Consider the following 25,309-nt stretch of genomic DNA (forward strand, 5'->3'; position numbering starts at 1 on the left):
TCTGCTAGTTTTTAAGAGCTGTATTTTGATAAGTCTTTTTGAGAAGGGTACTATTGTGGTTTTGGTGCTTTTAGGTGGCATTTACTATAGCTGATGCATTGTGGGAGCAAAGAAGAGGTAGAAAGGCCAGCTCTAAATCAGCAAAGGCAGCAGGAGATAGGCCATCGAGCACATACAGTGTAGATGAGCTTATTGCATATCTCAATGACAAAGAAGAGAACCTTCATGTGTATGTTATTGTCCACAACATTGATGGACCCAGCTTACGTGATAACGATGTACAACAAGTGCTTGCGAATCTAGCAGCATGCAACCGAGTCCGGTTTGTCGCTTCGATGGACCATATAAACACCCCACTCTGTATGATACTTACCTTCAAGGGCTCTTTGCTTTCTTGTAATCTGCAATGCTTACACTGCCTTTTTTTCCTTGTCCACAAAGTTATATCTTTCTGAACATGCATGTCTCAGTACATGGGTTCAGCATTACTTTGTTGGTTCTCTTTTCTGGAGAACTTGGTTGTCTGGAATGTGTCTTATTGATGACACCCCGTGTTCGATACGGAATCACAGAGCTTTTTAGAGTACAAGTTGTTACATGGAAAGGTCATGATAGGAAGCCATATGCTACAATCTAGCCTCCTTATGATAACTTTGAGTCTCTCGTTTTGTCTTTATTATCATAGTATTTTTAATGCACAAAGGCTAGGCCAGCATGTAATGTTTTCATCTGACCCCCACTTTGGGTCAGGTCATGGATAGGATCCTTGAGGTCTAGAGTAGGTCTGTAGTCTCCTTTTGGAAGGCCAAAGGCCACAGACTTTTGTACAAGACTATTACATCTTTTTGTACTTATTGCACACCCAGATTCAGTTTTTTTAGTTCAGTACTTTTTCATTTTGTTGGGATGACAGAGGATACCCCACACAGGTACACTGATTTGTCTCATAGGCCGAGTTCGGTCTTTTGGAAGACGTTAATAAAATCTTTCTTTCTTTCTCTCTCTCTCTCTCTCTCTCTCTCAATGGACCAATGGACCCTGAGAGAGAGGGTCCATTGGGCCATCAGGGCACCGACCACACTCCTAGGGAGTCACCACTGAAAGAGCAGTTATCTGATGTCGTGCTCGTCGGCCACGCCCACCAGGATCTCGACCACAGCATCCTCACCATCGCCAGATCAGAGCCATTATTGCTTGGCATCGGAGGTGCCTACCTCGCTTCTACGACCTCTCCATTCTAGACAGCCCCATGGCGGAGATACTTGATCTAAGGAGAGGGCAACACTTCAACTGATCAGCATACATGGATCTACCTGATATACATTTTTCAGTATTTTCCAGTATTTTCTACTCAGTATCATCTCGGAGTCCTACAGTTCTGTTCTTATAACTGTAGGACAATCAGTTTATTATTCTTTTTAGTCTCATTTAGTTGTTCTCTTTGATGAGACACCAACTTCAGATGTTTTCTCAGTTTTGGTCTCATAGGCCACTATGGCCTCTTAGAGACGTTAATATATCATTTCATTTCATTTCATTTCTCTCTCTCTCTCTCTCTCTCTCTCTCTCTCTCTCTCTCTTTGTTGGTGACTTGCATCAAGAGTTCCTATGCAGTTCTTAAGGCTGAAAGAAGACACTCAGAGCTTCTGCATGTCACATTATTAGAGCATCAGTCCCTCAGCTATGCTGAGTGCTAAAAGTGTCCTAGTGCACCGGTCCAAGGAAAGTAACTCAGCATGTGTCAAGACCCCAGAAGCTGGGTGGTGTTAGGCATAGCCCAAGGGAGGGGTCTTACCTGCTTTTTGGAAATGAGACCAGTAACCTCATAAACTGATTGTGGTCCAAACGATGTCATCTTCCACATTTCTGTCTCAATTGGTTTTGCTTGATCATGCTGAAGAGACTGTATGGGAGATCTACAAATGAACAAGATAGCTTATATCCTTTGTGTTTTGCCTCCTCGATGACATCTCATGTCCCTCATTGTGAAGACATGGCCTGGTGTGAGATTGTCTTGCCTAAAGCTTTTGTGTTCGAACTCTTTGTTGTTCAGCCGTACCCCTCTACTAGTGATAGAAAACCTTGGCCATGAGATGGCCAACCATGATAGTCCATAACTTTGTAGATTCATTGGGTCCCATGCCTCGTAGATGGGTATGATGGCCTTCTCTGATCAATTTTAGGTTATGTAAATAGACTTATTAAAAAGGTGTGCTAAAATCAGTGCAATGGTCTTACAATATGAAAGTAATACCATGGATTGTAGGTCCTCATGATCTTTTGTCTCGTCATTTTCAGTTCTTGGATAGCATAGGTAACTAACTTGGTGTAAAGAGGGTAAATTTAGTGGGTTGGGGTGCTCATGTGATTTAATGATGGGTTCGTCTGCCGCATTCAGGAGTTTTTGTGTGTGCTTGCCATATGTTGGGTCACATAGGGAAAAGGCTTTTTCCCCTCTTAGAACTTTAGAGTTACTGCTGTAAAGTGATGGGGAGAAACCTAGAATTAGGGTTTAGAGTTCATTCATGGGAGACATACACAGAGAAGCAAGGGAGAGAGAGAGAGAGAGTTGTGGGGATAAGTCAACTCATGAAAAAACATGAGTGTGTGACTCCCCTATCACACATGTATATTGCACTAGTACACATAGTGCACTTAGTACATTAAAAGTACTAAGTGTACTATGTACTATAACTTATGGGCTTGTACACACTATAAGGGTGGGCATAACGCCTTTACCCCAACAACCTCCCACTTAAAGGCAAAGTGCCCTTAAGTAAAGAGAAAAAAAAAAATCAGCATGTACATGATAATATACAAGGCCATATCAAGGCTGAAAATGGCCTCATCCAATGCCCATCAAGTGTCTGCAATGAGCAAACCGCTCCGGAGGCAAACTCTTTGTCAACAGATCAGCCGGGTTGTCATCTGTGTGAATCTTAACAAGCTGAATTTGCTTGTTCTCTATCACCTCTCTGATGAAGTGATACTTCACATCCACATGCTTCGTCTTTGCATGAAAAACAGGGTTCTTTGCCAATTGGATGGCACTCTGACTGTCACAATGCAACAATGGAATATCCCCTGTATAACCCAAATCAACCACTAACCGAGATAGCCATAATGCCTCCTTGCAAGCCTCTGTGGCTGCAATATACTCGGCCTCTGTAGTAGATAAGGCTGTGCACTTCTGCATCCTGGATATCCATGACACAGCACCTCCTGTGAATGTAAACACATAACCGGTAGTAGACTTCCGGTTATCTGGATGACCGGCATAATCCGAATCCGTGTAACCATGCACTAATGCATCCTGTTTGCCAAAGCAAATGCACAAATCCTGTGTGCCCTTCAGGTATCTCATGACACCTTTCACTGCTTCCCAATGCTTCTTGCCAGGGTTGGCCATGTATCTAGAAACCACTCCCACTGCAAATGCAATGTCCGGCCTAGTAGCAACCATGGCATACATGAGACTGCCACAAGCTGAAGCATACGGAATTTTGGCCATATCAGCCCTGTCTCTATCTGACTGTGGGCTGTCCATAGCACTGAGTTTCACATATGGAGGCAAAGGAGTACTAGCCTTCTTCCCCCCGTCCATATTGAACCTCTGCAAAACTTTGCCAATGTATTCCTTCTGAGACAAATACAACACATGCTGATTTCTGTCCCGAAGTATCCGCATACCCAAGATGTGATTTGCATCACCCAAATCCTTCATATCAAAGGTTTCATGCAGCCTCTTTTTCAATGCATCCATCTCTTTACGAGATTTCCCGGCAATCAACATATCATCAACATACAAAATGAGAATCAAGAGACTGCCATCCAAAGCTTTCTTGGTGTACAAGCAGTGATCTATGTCACTTCTCCTGAATTTCTGAGATTTCATGAATGTATCAAATTTATGATACCATTCTCTTGGTGCCTGTTTGAGCCCATAAAGACTCTTTTTCAGCTTGCATACAAGCTTCTCCTTTCCACTTACTGCATAACCCTCTGGCTGCTGCATATATATCTCCTCATGGAGATCACCGTGAAGAAAAGCAGTCTTCACATCCATCTGAATCAAGTCCAGATCATCATGTGCAACCAAAGCCAACACAGCTCTAAGTGTGGTCATTTTGACCACTGGAGAGAAGATCTCATCAAAGTCCACACCATATTCCTGCTTGAAGCCCTTAGCCACTAACCTGGCTTTGTATCTTGGCTTTGCATCTGATGCAACTTTGAGCCTGTATACCCACTTGCATGGCAAAACCTTCTTGCCTGCAGGCAAAGGCACCAACTTCCATGTTCCATTTTTATGCAGAGAATCCATCTCTGACTTCATGGCACGCTCCCATAGAGCTTTGTCTGCCCTCTGTAAAGCCTCTTTATAACATGAGGGCTCCCCACAGTCAGTAAGCATCAAGTAGTCAACCCCTGGAACAAACCTGTCAGGGGCTCTGGAGGGTCTAGTGGACCTCCGTACCCAATGACCATCATTTGCAGGTTGCTGTCCAGCCTGCATATCACCCATTGGTGGCTCCTGTTCCATGCCATAAGGCTGAAATATCATGCCCGGTATCTCCTCCAACTGTGGTATATCCATAGGGATATCTTCTGCCATATCTGGCTGTCCATTTGGACCATTTTCAGCACCATTTAAGGGCTGGTTTTCCTGCTGTAATGGCTGATTTACAGCCCTTTGTTGTTGTCCATGATGTCCATCATCATCAAAGATGACTCTGCTAGGCTCCTGTTGCCTTGCAGGCTCCTTATACATGCATGTTTCATCAAAAATGACATCATTGCTGCGTATGATCTTTCTATTCATGGGATCCCAAAGTCTATACCCCATTTCACCTCTGTCACCATATCCTAGGAATATGCATTTATGAGACTTAGGATCAAGTTTGGTGCGCATTTCCCTGCGTATGTGCACGTACGCAACGCAACCAAACACTCTCAAGTGCTTGTATGACGGAGGCTTCCCTGTCCATACTTCTTCTGGCACTTTCCCACCAAGCCTCGTGTTAGGTGACCTGTTTATAAGGTGAACGGCTGTCATAACAGCTTCAGCCCAAAAACCATGAGGTAATGCAGCATGTGACAACATAGAACGGACCTTCTCCTGTATGGTCCTGTTCATCCTCTCTGCTGTCCCGTTTTGTGGAGGATCATAAGGAGTAGAGAGCTCCCTCTTGATGCCTTTAGCATCACAAAAGTCCTGAAACTGTTTGGACGTATACTCTCCACCATTGTCGGAACGCAAAGCTTTCAGTGTTTTGCCAGTTTGATTCTCAACAAGAGCAACAAACTTCTCAAACACTGAGAATGTATCACTCTTCAAACGAAGAGGATAAACCCACACCTTGCGTGTGGCATCATCAATAAAAGACACAAAATATTTTGCACCTCCCAAAGAAAGCTGAGGCATCTCACATACATCTGTATGCACAAGCTCTAACTGAGCATCTTTCTGTCCAAGAGCTTTCTTATGGGGGCACTGTAGTTGCCTACCATATATACAATGCTCACAAAACTGAAAACTTGAAAACTTTAGAGAAGGCAAGTAACCCAAACGAGACAATTGCTCCATTCCTTTGACACTCATGTGTCCCAACCGGCTATGCCACATAGAAATTTCCGGCAGCTCGGTTGCATTTACATTAGCATGGTGACAAACACCTGCATGCATAAAATAAAGAGTGTCCACCTTAGAGCCTCTGGCAACAACCAGTGAGCCCTTACTAATCTTCCACTTTCCACGACCAAATGTGGTAACATAATCAGCATCATCAAGCTGTCCAGTAGAAAGCAGATTCTTCTTGATCTCAGGCACATGCCTGACATCATGGAGCATAAGCTGTGAGCCATCTGAAAATACAAGCCTCACGTCACCTCTGCCAAGAATTTTGCATGCATGGTTATCACCCAAATAAACCACTCCTTCATTGCCAGCAGTGTACCTGACAAACAAGTCTCTGCAACCTGTGACATGAAAGGAGGCACCTGAATCAATGATCCATGAGTGCATACCATGACCACCTGTAAGAAGTGAATGGGCATCAAGTGAAGAAGTAAATAGGACCTCATCCTCACTGCCACCTGCATGTGACACATTGATTTCTTCGATCTTGACTCCACTTTTGCCCTTTGGCTTTACATCTTTGGCTTCGTCTTTCTCTTTGTCTTTGCCTTTTCCCTTTTCCTTTTGATCATTTTTCCATTTGTAGCATTGCTTTTTGATGTGTCCCTTCTTGCCACAATAATGGCATTCCAAATCCTTTTTGGAGCGAGACTTGCTCCTTCCCCTTTCTTGGCTTTTCCCCCTTTGCTGGGATCTCCCACGTGCATTCATTGCATTAGACTTGCCAACAGAGTTGTTTTTCCTGTTCATCTCTTCTTGAAGAAGAGCACCCTCAACATCTGCATATGACAGCATAGCATTCGAATTGCTAGTGGTTGTCCTGAATGTGTCCCAACTCTCTGGCAAAGTGCATAACAAAAAAGTGGCTTTGAACTCATCGTCCATTGCCAACTTTTGATTGATAACCTGGCTGACAATACCATTAAACTCATTTAGATGGGCTGTCATAGAAGCCCCTTCCTTCATCTGAAGGCCTATGAGTTTCTTCAACCAATACACTTTGCTTGAGGCACTTTGTTGGGCATACAAGTCCTGCAATCTCTGCCACATTCCCCAAGTTGTCTTCTCTTCACGAATGCTGAAAAGTAATGAGTCTGACACAGACAACATGATAGTAGATCTTGCCAGCTCATCCATATCTTCCCACTCTTCAGCCGTAAGAGAAGCGGGCATCACACCCCTTTCTTTGATAGGCTTATGTTGCTTTTTCTGAAGCAACACATTGTAGCACTGGGTTTGCCAAATATCATAATTATGCGAGCCTTCAAGCTTCTTGATGTAAAGCAATGAAGAGCTCTCACCTGTGGTTGCCATAGCAATATGCAACCTTTAATGCCTGACTCCCTGCAAATGTGCAAACACTGCACCCAAGATGTGCAAACACTGCACCCAAAGCACACAAAGTGCTCACAAATGTTCTCCCAAGCTTTATCTCCCACTGCGGAAGCAAGAATGCAACTTTTCTCCCACTTTTTGTGATGAAAACACCAAAATCTGGTTGCTGCAGATTTTGGACAGCACCTTGAATGTGCTCTTTTGCCCTTCCAAAGTACTGTACAGCAGTACTAAGCACTCACCAATGATGTACCAAACCTGTACCGGCAATTTCAGCAGCTGAATTTGAACCTTTTGATCACTCAAAACAGTGTACAGCCATGCCAAAACATGCACAAAGCTGTGCCAAATCTGTACCAGCAGGTACAATAGCAATAAATGCTCTCGTGGCTGTCCAAATGAGTGAAAATCAGACTTTTACAGTCACGAACACTGCATACAACAGTCCCGAACAGAAATTGGGCAAAAGCCCCTTGACTGCAAGCTGATTTTTGAGGATTCAAGGCATAAATGGCTTGCCTGCTGCTTTGCCAAGCTCAACAAGCATACGAACTTGAAAAGCCCCTTGATTTGAGATCAATTTCTGATCATGCATGGTACATTGGCGCACATGAAGGCATCCAGAGTGTTCACGATGCTTCCCCCTGGCCACATATACATCAAATACATGAAAGCCCCTTGATTTACAGGCACATTGAGTACTTGTAAGGCATCAACACATTATCCACAGCATCAAATGCGATTGCCTGCATGCAAATCAACCAAATCGGCACAAAAGCCCCTTGATTTGCACTGCAATTTGCTGCAATTTTACCCAAATGTGCGATTTTTCACATCATACAGCATGTATGAGTGCTTAATTGCACAATTACATCAAAAGCCCCAAATTTCGACATTCAATTTCCTGCAAATTGATCCTGATTGTGACCAATTTCCTGCAAATTGATCCTGATTGTGACCAATGTCACCCAATTTTGCCAATTTTGCTCAAAATTGAGCAATTTGGGCACCTGTACCTGCTCAATTGCTTGAATTGATAAGAAATTAGCAAAAAATTAGAGGCAAATACCTCTGAAATTTCTGATTTTTTCTGATTTGCAGGTTGATTTCTGTTGATTGCAGATGCTGTTGCAGGAGATTTGATGCTGTTGCAGAAAAGGGAGGGAGGCTTCTTGATTATCCGTGGTGTGATCCATCCCGGAAAGCCCAACTCCAGGCCAGTCCACTATAAAAATGCGCCACCTTGATCCGTCGAGGCTCAACAGATTTTGAACAGCAGAACGCCACACCTCTCCTGCGAGTCTTGTCTTCTGCGTGTCTGTGCGGAAGCTAAACTAGAGACTCTGCAGCCATGCCGACCAAGTTGGATCCCTTGCAGGTCGTGGAGGTGTTCGTGCGTGTTACAGGGGGCGAGGTGGGAGCGGCCTCTTCTCTGGCCCCAAAGATTGCTCCTTTGCGTTAGCTTTAGTTCGCTCGCCTTGAGCGCTTATTGCCTTCGCTTCACTCGCCTAGCGCCACTTGCACGTCTCACGCCAGCGCTTTCGCCTTGTGAGCGTACGTTCTTTGTGTCCTTGGCTTCTTCGCTCGCCTAGAGCCAGCCTACACACCTGAAGTCGACGGGCTCCTGCTGCTGCACTACTGCCGGGATGCCTCTGAACTGCGCTAGTGAGTAGCTGCAGCTTGCACACGCCTACAGCACACGCTTAATTTCTTCCCTCTTCTCCCTTGTGTTGCACAAGGGCGACCAGCAGTTGATTGGCGCAGAGAGACTCTCTTGCATCAACTGGCTGCTGAGCGCCAACGCCTGCTACAGGGAAGAAGGAGGGATAACCTAAGAGCTCTGATACCAGTTGATGGGGAGAAACCTAGAATTAGGGTTTAGAGTTCATTCATGGGAGACATACACAGAGAAGCAAGGGAGAGAGAGAGAGAGAGTTGTGGGGATAAGTCAACTCATGAAAAAACATGAGTGTGTGACTCCCCTATCACACATGTATATTGCACTAGTACACATAGTGCACTTAGTACATTAAAAGTACTAAGTGTACTATGTACTATAACTTATGGGCTTGTACACACTATAAGGGTGGGCATAACGCCTTTACCCCAACATAAAGAATGTCAAGCAGCTCTTAATGTTTTTTGCAAGAAACTCTTAGTTTCATGGCTGTGGCTCCCTCTTTCTAACTACCTGCCAGGCATCAACGAATGGAGTGCCTGTGATCCCAATTTTTTCGTGTAACGTGATCACATCAGCTTTGGATGTAGGGCCTTCCGGAAATCTTGTCACCCTCACATTAAGAGAGAGAAAATGAAATGGAATGAAATGTTATATTAACGTCTTCAAAAGGCCATAATGACCTATGAGACCAAAAGTTACATCATGGTGGATCTGATACAATGTCTGGATAAAAAAACCGAGAAACTGAAAAATAAAGATGATACTACAGGCACCTAGAAAATGAAACTGGAAATGGAAGGTAAACAGAAACCCTTATAGGGTGTGAATATAGTGAGGGGGGGGTACGCTATGGAGGTGAGTGGAATATAGTGAGGGGATACAATATCATGTGGGACGGAGGGGTACACTATGGAGGTGCCTCCATCTCATAATATGTGCCGCATCGGACGCTGGCGGATCTCCTCAATATCCTCCATGGTGAGTACTCTGACTGGACGTCTCCCATGCCGTGCTAGTATGGTCCTGATCCTCTGTTGTAGTCTCCGCCGGTGTCGAGATGGGCCTCTCATCTTGGGGCGCCTGGACCGCCCCAGCTCTATAGCCCGATCAATCAGTGTACCTCTGGTGCGGCTGTACTCTGGGGCTAGCTGCAATGCCTGCTGACCTGACTGCTCAATCTCTGGTCGAAAGAAGTCTGTAATCTCCCTCTGTAGGTGTCTCTCCCTCTCTGATCCCCTCCCTCTCAGGAGACCCTCTCTATGTCTACGCAGCTCCAGCAAGTACAATCCAAGGCATCTCTGATCCTGGTATCTCATGACTCTAGAAAGTGGTCCAAAGCCCTCTCTGAACAGGCAGTGGAAACGGCCTCGTATCTCATAATATACTGGACAGTGACATATGTAATGTAACTCTGTCTCTGGCTCCATCTGGCACAGCTGACAAATCCTGGCCTCAGCTGGTACTCCTCTGAATCTGCCAGTCTCAATCTCTAGCTGGTGTGAGGATGTGCGCATCTGACCAATAGCACACCGTACCCCATGAGAAAGATGAGTATCCATGTAGCTGGGTCTAATCACAAACCCATCCTTCGTGAGCTGGAGAAGATGTTCTCTATAGAAAGCCATCTTCGTACCAAGCTCGTGTGTCGGCTGTATCCATGTCCTCCTAGTGTCCAGCTGAGTCAAGTCCTGTCTGATAAGCCTGGTAGTCTCTGCCCGTGTGAGAGAGAGGGAGGGTGCATCCAGGGAGTACTGAAATGGAGGTAGCCTGTCCATACTAAAGCCATGCAGTTGGAACCAATCTGTCATCTGTGCATACCAACATGATCCGTCTCCCTGTGATGCCAACTGTCGTGAAGACTCCAGGGCTAAGCGAGCATATCTGTCTCTAGGGAGAGCCCAAGTGCTATGTATAAAGGAGACTGATCGAGTGAGTGCCTCTACTACCAATGGGGGGGCAGCCATCTCTGCACGGATAATATCATGTGGTACGGAGGCCTTGGCCCTAATCATCCGGGAAATCATAGAAACCAAGGGCCTCTCCATACGTCTCCATCCATCAGTGCTACCAGCTTGGCTGTGGTGATCCACTGAGGGTCCCCATATCTCCACTCCATACAGCATGGCTGAAGTGACCAAAGTGTCAAAGAGCCAGAGCTTTGTTCGAGGTTCCTGAAACTGAACCTGCGAACACATCCTCTCTAGTCTCCCCAATGCTGCATAAGCTCTGGTCAATCTGGTCTCCGCTGCTCTCCTCAAGGAAAATAGTGGGCCACTAAAAACCACACCAAGGTAAGTATATGCATCTGTATACTCCACTGTCTCCTGACCATATGTAAAGGTGGGCATTGACCTCCTGACCCACTGTGCTGTGGTGTTAAACACCATCACCTTGGTTTTACCAAGGTTAACAGACAATCCACTGTCCTCTGCAAACATGTGCAATGCATCCAAATGACGCTGCATCCCCTCTGGAGAATCTGAGATCAGCACAATATCATCAGCATACAATAACAGCGGAATCCATGTCCCTGCTAGCTGTGCTCCTCTGTCACCCTCCCGCTCTACATAGTCCGAAACCTCATCCACATACATCCCAAATAAGGTGGGGGAAAGGGGGCAGCCCTGTTTCACCCCAATAGTGGAGTGAACCATCTCAGATATACCCTGGGTAGTACGTACCTGCCCCACAACTGTCCTGTATAAAGCCATGATTCCCCAAATCAGCTCTGTGGGCACTCCCATCTCCTGTAGTCTGCGCATCAGCCTGGCTCTCGGTACTGTGTCAAAAGCTTTGCGGAAATCCACAAAGCAACAATAAATCCTCCTACCATATAATCTGCCCTCCTCAATAATAGCTCTGAGTGTCAAGATATGGTCAAGAGTGGAGAAACCTCTCCTGAACCTTGCCTGCCCTGATGCACGCATGCCCTCTCTCTCTGCCCATCTACTCAACTCCTGCTCAAGAACAGATGCATATAATCTAGCCAATGTGTGACCAATCATGATGGTACGGTAATTCCCAGGAAGCATGGGATCCCCTGATTTGAAGATAGGCACAATTGTGGACATATTCCAAGTCTCAGGAAAACCCTCACACATGGCTCTGTTAAACATCATAGCAATAAGCTCTGCAAGCATATCTCTGGCATGAATAAAGTGCTCTGCTACCAAACCATCATGATCATATGCTCTCCCAGTCCTCATCCTGTCAATAGCTTTCCTTACCATCTCAGCAGTAAAGAAAGCACATGTCTCTGGGCATGGCTCCGATGGGTTTGGCAGGGGCGGCTGTCCTGGTGCTATGTACAGGGATGCTGCATACTCACCCCAAATCTCTGTGGAGGTAATGGCTGGTGATGGTGAATGCTCATGGAATAGTCTCCATGCCTCGCTTGAGTCCTGACTCATAAATAACTGGTACAAATCCCTCTCTAACTGAGCAAGATAAGCTCTCTTCTTCCGTCGCACTAGGTGCCGGAAGGTAATCCGTGACTGTCTGTGAGTGGTAACACCCATGAGCACCTCTCTCTGTAATCTGATCCTCATCTCTCTGCACTCCTCAGCATACCAACTGTTCTGGGGCATGTTCCCAGATCGTCTCTGTGTAGGCTGACTATGGGGATATGCCTCTGATGCTGCAGCATGAAGCGTCTCTATCAATATCTGAGTGAGCTCATCTAATGGCTGTCCCGGCTCCTCGGCACATAGGCGTCTGTATATCTCATCCGTGTATACGGTGTCCGTCTCCCTCGTAAAGGTATAACGAGTGTGTGTGGAGACCTGTCCCAATGTAGCGGTGCTGAACTGAAATGTGAGAGTGAAGGACAAGATAGCATGATCCACTGCTATTCCAACCGGCCTAGTGCCTACCATAAAATCCTGAAAAGAGGGAAAGAGACTGGGCTGAGCCATAACATAGTCCACTGTACTAGCACCATGCCGATGTGGAAAGCTAGTGAAACCGCCCGATGTCGGGAATCTTTGTAGGCCATTCAGGATGGCCAATCCATGTGCAGTCCCCATGTCTATCAAATACCGCCCATACACTGTATGTTCCTCATCCTGTGAGAGTCTAGATAGGCCCATATCCCTAACATCAAGCTCCCTCAACATCTCCTCTGAGGTATCATAAAATACTGTCTGGTTATGGGCGGTCCTAGCATTGAAGTCCCCCAAGAGAATGATGTCACCATCCTTGGAGAACTCCCAAATGTCATCATCCAAAATAGAAAAGGGAGACTGCCCGCTAGGTGATGCATACACTGATGTACTAGGAGCAAAATAGCATATAGCAATGTAGAGATATCTGCCGGTCTCTGCCCTCAGTCTAACCCACATGTACCTAGCCTGCTCATCTCTGCGGACTATATGTATCAGTGGCTGTAGCTCCTCTCTAAACAATACTGCCACTCCTCCTGAGCCCCGTCCTCTATGCTCTGAACGAGTCTCCTGTCTACAAGCTGTCTCCCATCGGTATCCACTAACATGTGGCATGGACTGTCCAGGAGCCTGATGCGTCTCACAGTAGAAGATGATGTCCCTCCCAGTGAAACTATCCTCAAAAGCCCCTACATCAAGGCATAGAGATCCATTACAATTCCAAGTAGCAACTTTGAGTGTAGTCCCATAGGTCTCGCACCGTCATGAAGAGCGCCTCTTCATAATCACCACTCTACCATCTCTATAGAAGGCCACTTTCCCTTTCTCTCGGGCTGCCCTTATCTCGGGCATAACTTCTTTCATGTGGGCAAGTTGCGAGAGTGTGAGGTCATCTCCAAGAAATATTCCCGTTTGCTTGAGTGTAGGACGTCTCTTCAAGAAGTCCTTCTTCGCTTCCATGGAGGGGAAACGAATGATAAGTGCTCTCTCCTTAGAAGAAGATTCGCCACTACCTTCTCTCTTCTTTCCCACTCTCCATGCCTTTGTGTGCGTGGCTTCAATGCCCATCATAGAGAAGAGCTCCTTGGTTTTCCCTTCCGCATCATCACGGTCTTTTAGACCGGACACTCGTACATGTAAGGCCCGGGTCTTCCTCCTTTGCTCCTCTTCAAGGGTCATGTTGATGATGGTGGGAGTGGGGATGGGTGGCGATTCTTTACCTTTCCCTTTCTTGGCGACCTCGATCCATCTCTCGGCCTCGTCCATCTTCTTTTGTGTCTTTGTGATCACCTCCACCCATGAAGATGTCTTCTGTTTATGTTGCTCCTCCTCCTCTCGAATGATCTTCATTTGTTCCTTGATGGTATTCAGCTCTTCAATAAAGGAGGGCTGAAATTCTCCATCCTCAAGCTTGCTTTTTGAAGTGGCTTCCAACTCCTTTTTGAGGGCTGAGATTTCAGCCGCTTGACTTTTAGCATGCAGTTTGGCCTCCACTAGTTCCTCCTTTAAGGCTGAAATCTCAGCCTCTTGCTTGGATGTTCTCAACTCGAGCTCTTGGATTTTGTCAAATCCCTTCTCGAGTTTGGAGAGGCGGTTTATGATTGCGGTAATGGAAGAGTCGACCATCTTCTTGTTTTCTTTGATAGTTGTGCCGAGCTTGTCCTCCACTTTCACGAGCTCCTCTTTAAACCCGGTCTTGGCCATGACTTTTTGCAAAACTTCTCACAGCCAATGGATTCGAAATTAATCCATGACACAAGCGCGAAACGATAGCAGCAGCAGGGAGAGAGAGGGGTTCAAGCCGAGAGTTATGTTGCTGCCTTGGGGACCTGATGAAGGGTGGGTGGGGTAAGCGAGGAGGAAGGGTGGGTGGGGTAATGCGAATAGGCGGCGGGTAAGGGACAAGAGGGGGAGGCGGGTAGAGGCGAAAAGGGGAAAAAAGGGGGGGAGGCGGATAGAGGGAGGCGGAAGGTACAGAGAGATGCGAACAGGCGGCGGGTAAGGGAGGCGGAAGGTACAGAACGAAACGGACAAGAGGGGAGGCGGGGGGAGGCGAAAAGGGGAAAAAGGGGGGAAGGCGGAGAGAGGGAGGCGGAAGGTACAGAGAGATGCGAACAGGCGGCGGGTAAGGGACAAGAGGGGGAGGCGGGCAGAGGCGAAAAGGGGAAAAAGGGGGGGAGGCGGAGAGAGGGAGGCGGAAGGTACAGAGAGAGAGAGAGAGAGAGAGAGAGAGAGAGAGAGAGAGAGAGAGAGAGAGAGAGAGAGAGAGAGAGAGAGAGCAAAAAAAAAGAGGGGGGGGCTGGCGCGAATAAAGAGAACAGTGGGGGGGGGCTGGCGCGAACGAGCAGAGGCGGAGGGGGGGGACGCGATAGAGCACAAGCGGGGGGGGGGGGGGGGGGGGTGAGTACTGGCGGGGGGCACAGGCGGCAGAAAAGTAGAGGCGGGGGGGGCGCTAAAGAGCAGAGGCGGGGGATAGGCGATACGAGGCGGGGAAGGGGTGAGCGAACAGGCTGCAGCGCGAGGAGGGGGGGGAGCGGAAGAAAGAGAGAGAGAGAGAGAGAGAGAGAGAGAGAGAGAGAGAGAGAGAGAGAGAGAGAGAGAGAGAGAGAGAGAGAGAGAGAGAGAGAGAGAGAGAGAAAGAAAGAGAAAGATATATTAAGCGTCTACTAAAGACCCAATGGGCCTATGAGACCAAAGTGCTACAACAATGTCCATGGCATATCTCATCATGGAATGGAAAATAAAACAGAATGAAAACATAAATATAGCTATCTCACTGGGGTGATTCAAAATTGTCCATGGAAACTCGTCATGGAAAACTAAGAACATAAAAACATGGGAGCAACATCAGCTCCGAGTAGATGGTATACCACTCTCCAAAATGTCAAGCATGGGGTTGACGAGTATGGCCGAGAGGTCTCCCTCAGCTATGTCATGTGGAAAGGTAGCTCGATGGCGGTGGAGCATGTCCTAGATTTGGAGCTGATGAAGTGATCGTGGCCGACGGGGGGGTCGAGGGCGTCGGGCACGCTAGAGTGCAGAGACTCGGTCCGAGGTAACTTCTCTCAGGCGAGGTGGGTCCAGAGCAGCTCGTGGAGGGTCCACAAGATCCACTATGTCGGTTTCCTCCACCTCCTGGGTCCGGAAGAAACTGGTGATGGTTGGCTGCCGAGGGAGGGGGCGGGGTGGCTGGGGCCTGTGTCTCAAGAAGGTGTCCCTGTGTTTGCGGAGCTCAAGCAGGAAGAGGCCTAGGCAACGCTGGTCTTGGAAGTCAATGATCCTGGAGAGTGGACCGAATCCCTCACGAAATAGACAGTGAAACCTCTCGCGGATCTCATAGTATATTGGGTAGCGGCATATGTAATGCTCCTCCGTCTCAACCTCTGTGTGCCATAGTTGGCAGATCCTCTCCTCTCTGGGTGTCCGTATGAGCTTCCCGGCTTTGAAGATGCGCTCAGCTCTACTTGTCTCCACTCTGAGGCGGTGGGAAGAAACCCGTATCTGGCCAATCGCAATCTGCATGGCATGGGACATGTGAACACTCAAGTAGCCCGGTTGCTGGATGAATCCATCCTCAGTGAGTGTGAGGAAGTGGTCTCTATAAAAGTGCATCTTCGTGGGGAGCTCTGGGGGTGTGATCCATGTGCAATGTGTGTAGAGGCTAAGAAGATCTGACCAGATAACCTGGTTGGTATCCTCGTGAGACAGCCAGAAAAAAGGGGAGTCCAAACTGTACTGAAAGAGGGGTAGGCGGTCCATGCAGAGCCGAGAACCAAGTGGAAACCAGTGCATACCATACTCCAGAGTGCCCCTCAAGTGCTAGCTGTCTGGAGGACTCCAGGGCAAGCCTCGGGTACTTGTGGGGATCCATGTGATTGATGCAATGAAGGTACGTGACTGTCTGGAAGAGTGTCTCCACTACCATCGGGGCTGCAACAAACTCTGCTTGGATAATCTGGTGTGGGACTGATGGTTTGCTGCGGATCATACGGGAGAACATCATGACCTGGGGTCTCTCAACTCACTGCCAATCCTCATCGGATAAATCTGGCCCCCAGAAAGCTGCTCCATACACCAAGGCCGGTGTGACAAGGGTCTCAAAAAGCCAGCCCTTCATCGTGGGCTCCTGGAAATGTGCCTGGAAGCACTGCTGCTCAAGTAAGCTCAAGGTTGCATATCCCCGCGTCACTCGGCGGGAAGCATGGTAAAGTGTGGGCCACTGAAAGTGACACCAAGGTAGACATAGGATGAGACAATCTCCACAGGATCCCCTCTATATGTGAAGCTCAATCTGGATGTGACGGGGCGGGAGGTATTGAAGACCATTACCTTGGTTTTACCAAGGTTAACAGAGAGGTCCCGTTGAGTGCAAAAGTCATGTAAGGCATCCAACTGTCTCTGAAGCCCTTTGGCTGAGAAAAGGACGATGTGATCTGCATAAAGTAGTATGGGGATCAATATGCCTGCCAGTGTGGGACTAGGCCCGCCTAATCCATCAATGAAGCTCGAGATCTCGTCAATGTAGAGGCCGAAAAGAGTGGGTGATAGAGGGCAGCCCTGTTTCACCCCAATGGTGCTGGAAATCTCTTGTGATGTACCTCTTGGGGCTCTCACTCGTCCGGTGACGGACTCATAGAGGGCGATGATGCTCCAAACCATGTCAGATGGAACTCCGATCTCCTGTAGGCGGTGTAAGAGGCGGGCTCGGGGTACAGTATCAAAAGCTTTGCGGAAATCCACAAAGTAGCAGTAAATCCTCTAGTGTCGTGCTCTACCCTCCTCGATGATGGCACAGAGGGTGAAGATGTGGTCAAGGGTAGAGTAGCTCCTCCGAAAGCCAGCCTGTCCTGAGGCTCTGCATCTCTGGCTCTCTGCAAATGAACTGAGCTCCGCCTCTAGCACTGATCCATAGAGCTTGGCCAATGTGTGGCCAATCATGATCGTCCTGTGGTTATTAGGATTAAGTGGATCTCCGGCTTTGAGGATGGGGGTGATGGTGTTGGTGGACCAAGAGGGTGGAAATCCTTCACAAAGGGCTCTATTGAACATGTAGGCTAGTAGGGGCGCTGGGGTATCATGGGCATGCGAGATGTAGTCTACGAATGGCCTTGAGGACCATGTCCTTTGTGAAGAAGGTGGAGGTAGGGGTGGCTGATGGGGGATATGATAGAGGGAGCGTGCATAGGAGTGCCATGTGTCTGGGCAGGTGATAGGTGTGGGAAGGCGATGTTCTCGGAGTTTCCTCTATGCCTCTTTGTAGTTCGGCCCTGAGAAAAGTCGGTATAACTCATCCTCTTTCCGAGCATAGAACTCCCGTTTCTTGTGTCGAGTGAGGCGTTGAGAAATCCATTGCGCTTGGCGCTTCGTGATTTGCCCAATCCATACCTCATGCTTAAGACGGGAGCGTGTGGCCCGACATTTGTCATCATACCAACAGTTCTGGGGCATGGAACCGCAAGGTGGCTTGGCGGTAGACCGCCGCGTGCATATGAAAGAAGTTGTGGCGGATGTGTGGAGTATGGTGGTGAGTTGTGTTCTGAGGGTGGATAGGGGGACAGTAGTTTCCACATCCTGGAGTTGGTGGTAGATGTGGTTGGAGTAAACAAGGTCAAGCTCGTGGTTGCAAAAAAACGCGTTTCAAACTTTAGGCTACTCGTTTGAAACGTGCAAACGTTTCAAACGTTTGAAACGCGTTTTTTTGCTGGGCCAGTTTTTTTTTATGATAGAAAACGTACGATGCAGTATCTCCTGGCATTTCAGTTTTGAAAGTGACGCTTGAAAGAGACGTTTCCAGCCTTTGAAGTCTTCCAGGTTTGCTTGCACCCCTACCTACGCACCAGTCCTTCTCCCCCGGCCCCTACGCACCGTAGGTAACAGGTTTGTACTAACCCTAAATCCTGATTTTTTCTGATTTTGGACCAAATTTCAGATTTGAAATTTGGGCATTTTTTGCCAGGTTGCCTACATTGGTGCATGCACACCTTGCCTACGCACCAAGCCTACTCCTCCGGCCCCTACGCACCCTGCTTCTCAGGTTTTTAATAACCCTAAATGCTGATTTTTTCTGATTTTGGACCAAATTTCAGATTTGAAATTTGGGCATTTCTTGCCAGGTTGCCCAAATTTCTTCATTCATTCATCATGCCTCGGGCTAAGGATGCCATGTGGAACCACGTAACTCCTGTGAGCAGATATGGGGGTTCAGGCACAGAAAGGTGGAAATGCAATTTTTGTGCCAAAGTGTCAGGTGGGTCTATTATTAGGGTAAAGGCCCATTTTACAGGAGTAAGAGGGGAAGGCATTGGCCCTTGCAGTCAAGTACCAAGAGAGGTTGTAGCGTCTCTTCAGCAATGGAAGAGAGAACATGAAGCAGCAAAGGGAATTCAGCCTATTGATGATGATGTACAGGATACAGATTCTGTAGGTGATGTGTCCAAAAGAGCTAGGACAGAGGATGATTTGCAGAGTCAAGCAGGTGGGTCTAGCTCCATTCCTGTAGCCCACAGATCTTCATTGCCCACCGTGCCTTCTCTAAAGAGGGCAGGCATTAAAGCAGGCATACAAAAGCAAGCTGTCAAGGAGGCCACACGTGAATTGACAAAGTTGTTTATACAATGCGCTTTGTCATTTCACGTCGTGCGTACTCCTCGTTGGAAGAAGGCCATTAAAGCTATCAGCCGCATTGGGTATGAGTGGGAGGGTCCATCTTATGAGTCCCTTCGCAAAACCCACTTAAGGAAGGAGAAGAAGGCAGTGGAGCTTGAGATGGAGCCTTTGAAGGCAACCTGGCAGAAATATGGATGCACATTGCTTTGTGATGGCTGGACAGACATGAGAAAGAGAAATGTATATAACATTTTGGTGTCCTGTTGTAAGGGCACAATGTTTTTGCGTGCCATTGATGCCTCGGTTCCAGGTACAGTTGTTACTGGAGCATTCATATGGAGACATTTGCGTGAGGCAGTGCTAGAGATTGGCCCAGAGAACATAGTGCAGGTAGTTACAGATAATGGGTCAAATTGTGTATCTATGGGCAGGATGTTAGAGGATGAGTTTCCAAAGATAGTGTGGACTCCATGTGCATCACACAGCTTGGACCTCTTGATAGAGGATGTGGCCAAAATTGGGTGGATTGCCGACCTCTTTAGTACTTCTCGGAGCATGGTGAAGTTTGTCACCAAGAGGCCAAAGGTTTTAGCTATGTTTCGTGCACACAGTGATTTGGAGTTGTTGAAGCCCTCAAACACCAGGTTTGCTTACATGCTCATTGTGGTTGAGAGGCTTGTGCGGGTCCGTACAGGTTTACTCCGCACTGTTGTCTCTCAGGAGTGGATGGCATGGGATGATAGAGAGCATCCCAAGGCAGTAGCATTTGTGCGCGCGGTAATGCGAGACACTTGGTGGGCTGAGGCCCTTGCACTTGTCACGGCCACTCAGCCTATATATAGTGTGCTTCGCATTACGGACATGGAGGGCAGCACCCTTGGACTCTTATATGAGTTCATGGACCGCATTGGAGAGGCCCTAGATCGATGCACTATACTATCAGCTGAGAGGTATGTATCATTGTATGTCATTGTTGTTCTTTTAGTTGCCAGTGGCCACATTATACATTGATATTAATTCCATGCTTCCAAGTGTCGTTGAACAGGATCCAGGACATCAGGGAGGTGTGGAACCGTAGATGGGATTGGTTTCATAGGCCAATCCATGCGGTTGCCCATATACTACACCCACTATGGCGGAATGAGGAGCAGTTCAACAATGAGGAGCTAGAAGAGGGATGGCAGTCTTACATCCAGACCTGGACTGGAGGTGATGTTCAGCTCCTCAGGAAGTTAGAGGATGAGCTCCTAGTATTTCGGAATGGGAGTCATGCCTTTGGGAGAGCCACTGCAGTTTTGAGAGAGACTCAGCTTCAGCCAGTCTCTTGGTGGGAGAAATATGGCATCGGTACTCCAGTTCTGGTAAGTGCCCACTGACAAGTTACAACTTACATGTAATAAGTTTGCACTTTGAAGTAACAACTTAGTACTTACAACTTATATAAGTTGTTTCTTCTTATTATTTATAAAGTTTTCTGTTATCTTTTGACAGAAACGCCTTGCATTACGAGTCCTCTCACAGGATTGCAGCTCTGGTCCATGTGAGAGAAACTGGAGCACATGGGCCCTCTTCCATACAAAGAAGAGGAACAAATTGTCCACTGCTCAATTAGAACGGTTGGTGTATTGTCATTGCAACCTCCGTTTAATTGAGCAGCAAGGCAATCCCATTGAGCCGCGCCAAGTGAATGTCGACAAGATCGACATAGAGAAAGTGAAGGACGTACCAGAGATCCCTGCTGAGGAGCGCGACATCTATGCCATGCTATACGAGGAGATGATGGCACCAGCTACTATGACACGATCACGGGCACCGACATCAGCAGATCATGCATCTACGAGTGCTGAGGCTGAGGCTGAGGCTTCATCTTCTTACGACACAGACTCACATTCCTCAGAGGAGGATGATGCTGAGTAGTTACTAGTTACTACTAGTGACTCTTGACTCTTGACACTTGAGTCTAGAGTTGAGAGTCCAGACTCCAGACATTGGAGACCATTTGTTTTTTCAGAGTTTTTGTATTTGGTCTTTCGGTACAGACATCTGTATTTCAGATTTCAGATTTATCATTTGACACTATTCACTAGTGCTTAGTATGTTGCTTAGTATGTTGTAAGTTGTAACTTGTAACTTCAAACTGGTTATGCTATTAATAATTATATGGGTTTTTGCCATCTATGATCTAATTCCTGATTCCTGAAGACTGCCATGTATCATGTATGATGTATCATGATTCATGTTACATGTATGATCATTGTATGATGTAAATTGTAATCATGTATGATGTATTAAGAATCAGGATTCAGTATGAAATTTGAATCATGGATTCATCATTCATGATGTATCATGATTCATGTATATGAAAGTTGAATGTAGATTTTAGCATTAAACTGTACCAAACATAAATTTATGGACACCCCCCTAAAAAAAACCTGGAAAAAACACCTGAAAAAAAATTTGAAAAAAACTTTTAAAAAACTTTTGGAAATTTGTTTGAAACGTTTTTGAAACGTTTCAAACACGTTTCAAAAACGCGTTTCAAAAAACGTGTGGCAACTATGCTCGTGATCAAAGAGGACCTGAGTGTAATGTGAGATGGGGGGAGGTGGTGGAGGGACGGGTGGTGTGCAGGTAAGAGTGAAAGAGAGGTAGGCATGGTCAGCTTCGAAAGGTGGTGGCGGAATGGAGAAGTCGGGGATAAGGTGTGCCAAAGCCGGAGATCCCAAAAGGTAGTCCACAGTGCTAGTACCTCCTGAGCGAGGGAAGGAGGTGAGGGCACCAGAGGAGGGCCATCGGAACATCCCGTTATAGATAACGAGACCATGTGCAGTTCCCAGCTCTAAGAAATATCTCCCGGACATTGTGACCTCCTCACGGTCCTGTGATGATCGCTGCAGCCCTGTGTCAGTGATGTCCAGCTCCTGTTGTCTGACAGGGTCGTCTAGATCGAGTAGTGGGACTTGCTGACTTCCCGTCCTGGTGTTGAAATCCCCGAGTAGGACTTCCCCCAGCTGTGAGAACTCCATGATATCCTCATATAATGGTACGTACGGTGACTGGCCATGTTGTGCGGCGTAAGGGGAGTGGCGTGGTGCAAAATAACATATAGCAATGTGGATGACTCTGTCATTGCTAAGCTGTAGCCGCACCCAAAGATATCGTGCATCCTCGTCCTTCCGGACGATGCTGAGAATTTGTCGGAGATGGGATCTAAAGAGGGCAGCTACCCCCCCAAAGCCACTTACTCCTCTCAATGTGCGGGTCTCGCCTCGAAAAGCTGACTCCCACTCATACCCGGCTATGTATGGTAAGCCCCTCTCAGGGCTCTGATGAGTCTCTGTAAAAAAAATGACATCCTTGCTTGTGAGAATCTTGCTCAAGCCTCCTGGATTTGACCACAGCATGCCATTGCAGTTCCATACTGCCAACCCCAGGTGTTTGGTCTCATAGACCCCGCGTCCCTATTTGGGACGGCGCTCAGTATAATGACTCTTACCATCCTTGTAGATAGCCCACTTGCCTGCTCTGCGGGCCTCATGAACAGTCTCCATGGCCTCACGCCGGTGTGCCACTTGTGCTTGAGTGAGATCATCTCCCATGTACACCTGTGTGCCCTTGAGGGCAGCCCGCTTGTCTAAGAAGGCCTGTCTGCTGGTGGCATCAGGGAATCTAATGATGAGGGGTTACTCTCGTGTCATATCCTTTCCTGCCCTCCATGTGTCTGCAAAGGGGGGGGCGATCCCGTCCACTCCTAGCATCTGGCAAAGTGTCATGGCATCCTCCTTTGGGGAAGCCCCCGCCTGTAGCCCCCATACTCGCACATGAAGGCCCCTATCCTTCCTGCGTTTCTCCTCCTTGAGAGTCTCATGTATGATGCTCTGCGGGGGTTTGTGCTTCTTCACCACCTCCACCCAATCTTTCTTCGTGGTCTGCAGTTCTTCCCGCAGCTTATCACTCGCAGCTTTCAACTGCTCCAAGTCAGTCCTTAAACCCTCCTGAATATTCAGTTCCCCTTCCTCCACTGTGTGGTCCTTGACCGTAGCCTTTAGGGCTTCCATTTCTGCCCGGAGTTCCCCTATCATTGGGGCAGCTTCTGGCATTCCTGTTTGTTGCAGCTGGGTCTCTTTCAACATCTGAATCACCTCTTCCTGGTGGTTCACTTGGGCTGTCAGTTCTTCAATCCTGTTGTTCTTTCCTTGTATCTCCTTGCGGATTTGACTGTGTATACAATACAACAAGATACTCATAGCCTTTTTCATGAGAGATAATGATATGAAGAAGTGGAATAAATGGGAGGCTGAAGAGAGAGAGTGCAAAGCCTAAGTGATGTGACTATGTATACAATACAACAAGATACTCATAGCCTTTTGCATGAGAGCTAATGATATGAAGAAGTGGAATAAATGGGAGGCTGAATGTAGCAAAAAAAGAAGAAGAATAAAGCAGTGGTGAGTTGGCTAAGTGCCTGTGTGCTAAGGTAGAGGGGCTTTGGGTATGTATTTACTATTGAAATTCTGCACTTGGCTAATTTTGTTGGCAGTGTGGGACAAGCGAATGTCCAGTACAAAGTTTAACTGGTGTTGGCATAACACTCCTACTTATGCCCCTTACACGGTTGAGGCCATAAATCTGCCATTGATATTGGTATCAACTGGATCAGCGAAGAGTGCAAGGAGTGCTTTGTTGGTGTTGCAAAGCTTGACACCGAATGCTCAAAGTGTGTTCCGAACATTAGCTGAATATCAGCTGAGTCATCCCGAGGAGCTAGGTAATCAATATGAAACTGTTCAGCTAATTTTAATGTTTTGATAAAATATGCATAACAAAACCAAGGCATTTTAGCTTCTATTTATCTCTGCATGCAGATTTTAATCCACTTGATTATGCTTGCCTATTCACTGGAATTTATTTATCTGGTTTGGCAGGGCTATCTGTCCACAAGCTTTACACGCACTGCCGGGAGCGGTTTTTGGTCAGCAGTGAACTGACTCTTCGTTCACATCTGACAGAATTTAAAGACCATGAACTTGTGAGATCTAGGAGAGGCCTTGATGGTCAAGATTGCCTTTTCATTCCTCTGGCATCAGACACATTGACTAAACTACTTGAACAGATTGGTGGTTAGTAGAGGCATGCTAGAGGTGCTGCAGGTCAAGGCTAAAATTGCTTGGATGATCAGTATTTTAAAAGTGTCTGGGGTTACTCTTCGTCCATCGATAGTTACGGAGTGTTGTGATGTATTCATCAAGTGTCTCAGGGTAATTGAACTGGATGAGGCATGTGGTTTGATGGTATGGTTTTTCAAGATTCCTTCTGTAGATCGATGAAGGGCTTTTGAATCAATGTGTGAGTAATGAAGGTAAGAGTGGAACCAATGCAACGTAACTGCTGGATTCATTTGGAGCAAAAGGACACATAGCATGATGCCTAGAATTGAGGTGACCTCACCCAACCTCCTTACATTAAGAACAATCCCTATTTTGAAAGAAGGTACTAGTGTGGAACCAATGACTTTTCTATTTGTATGACATACGTACAAGTCAGCAAAGCATGGCAAGTCTGCCTGTGGGTCGTAAGACTTGCAGTCAGTTGCTCTTTTGATTGTCATATGTTGCATTTTGACATGGTCTCCCTGACATGGGGCCCCACAGGGTGGGGGTGAACATAACAAACCCACTCCTTGTGGATTTTTCTTCAGCTTGGAATCAATGTGGGAGCTAGATGCAGTAAAAGTTTCTACAAGAGGGTGCTGAATGTCGTGCTTGAGCTAATGTGATTGGAGTTAAACACAGCTTATTGTTGTGAGACTCTTCACCTCAAGAAGCTTGAGGGGAACCTGAAGGCAGTACTCGAAATAGAAAGTTTTTCTAATGAATCAAAATAAAGGCAATTCTTGAAAGTAGTTTCACTTTAGTACTAAAGAAGTTTGTTTGTTCATAAAAATATAAATGTATGGTTTTTGTTTATAAAAACATGGATGAAAGATTTTTGTTCATAAAAATGTTTCAATTGCAACCGAGAAAACTACCCTGCAAACCGATTCTTCAAGCATTGCTCTATGGCACCCAAGGCCATGGTTTAAAGTGCAGGTATGAATGGTTTTCAAGGGAGGCTGACTTGGATATCATTTGCAATTTCAAAGAGATTGTTTCTATTGTTTGGAGCAGC

General features: G+C 46.9%; 2 protein-coding genes across 4 annotated transcripts in view; both read left to right on the forward strand.

The window, feature by feature from the left end:
- ORC2 (origin recognition complex second largest subunit 2) overlaps positions 1 to 24,748 on the forward strand; it is a 48,006-nt gene extending 23,258 nt beyond the window's left edge. For all 3 annotated transcript variants that reach the window (XM_086784721.1, XM_086784720.1, XM_086784719.1), the window contains 3 exons: positions 75 to 360; positions 23,682 to 23,909; positions 24,067 to 24,748. In XM_086784721.1, coding sequence (XP_086640847.1) covers positions 75 to 360; positions 23,682 to 23,909; positions 24,067 to 24,266 — 714 coding nt within the window. In that variant the 3' untranslated portion in view covers positions 24,267 to 24,748. The remainder of the gene's footprint in view (positions 1 to 74; positions 361 to 23,681; positions 23,910 to 24,066) is intronic.
- Positions 18,677 to 21,324, forward strand: LOC147611678 (uncharacterized). The gene is made up of 3 exons (XM_086784846.1): positions 18,677 to 20,091; positions 20,187 to 20,502; positions 20,633 to 21,324. The coding sequence occupies exons 1-3, from the start codon at positions 18,677 to 18,679 to the stop codon at positions 21,056 to 21,058; spliced, it is 2,157 nt and encodes a 718-aa protein (XP_086640972.1). The 3' UTR covers positions 21,059 to 21,324.
- Positions 24,749 to 25,309: the final 561 nt, after the last annotated feature.

The sequence above is a fragment of the Cibotium barometz genome, chromosome 47 (genome assembly GCF_041138505.1).
Source record: "Cibotium barometz isolate CiBa-2024 chromosome 47, ASM4113850v1, whole genome shotgun sequence".
Taxonomy (NCBI): Eukaryota; Viridiplantae; Streptophyta; class Polypodiopsida; order Cyatheales; family Cibotiaceae; genus Cibotium; species Cibotium barometz.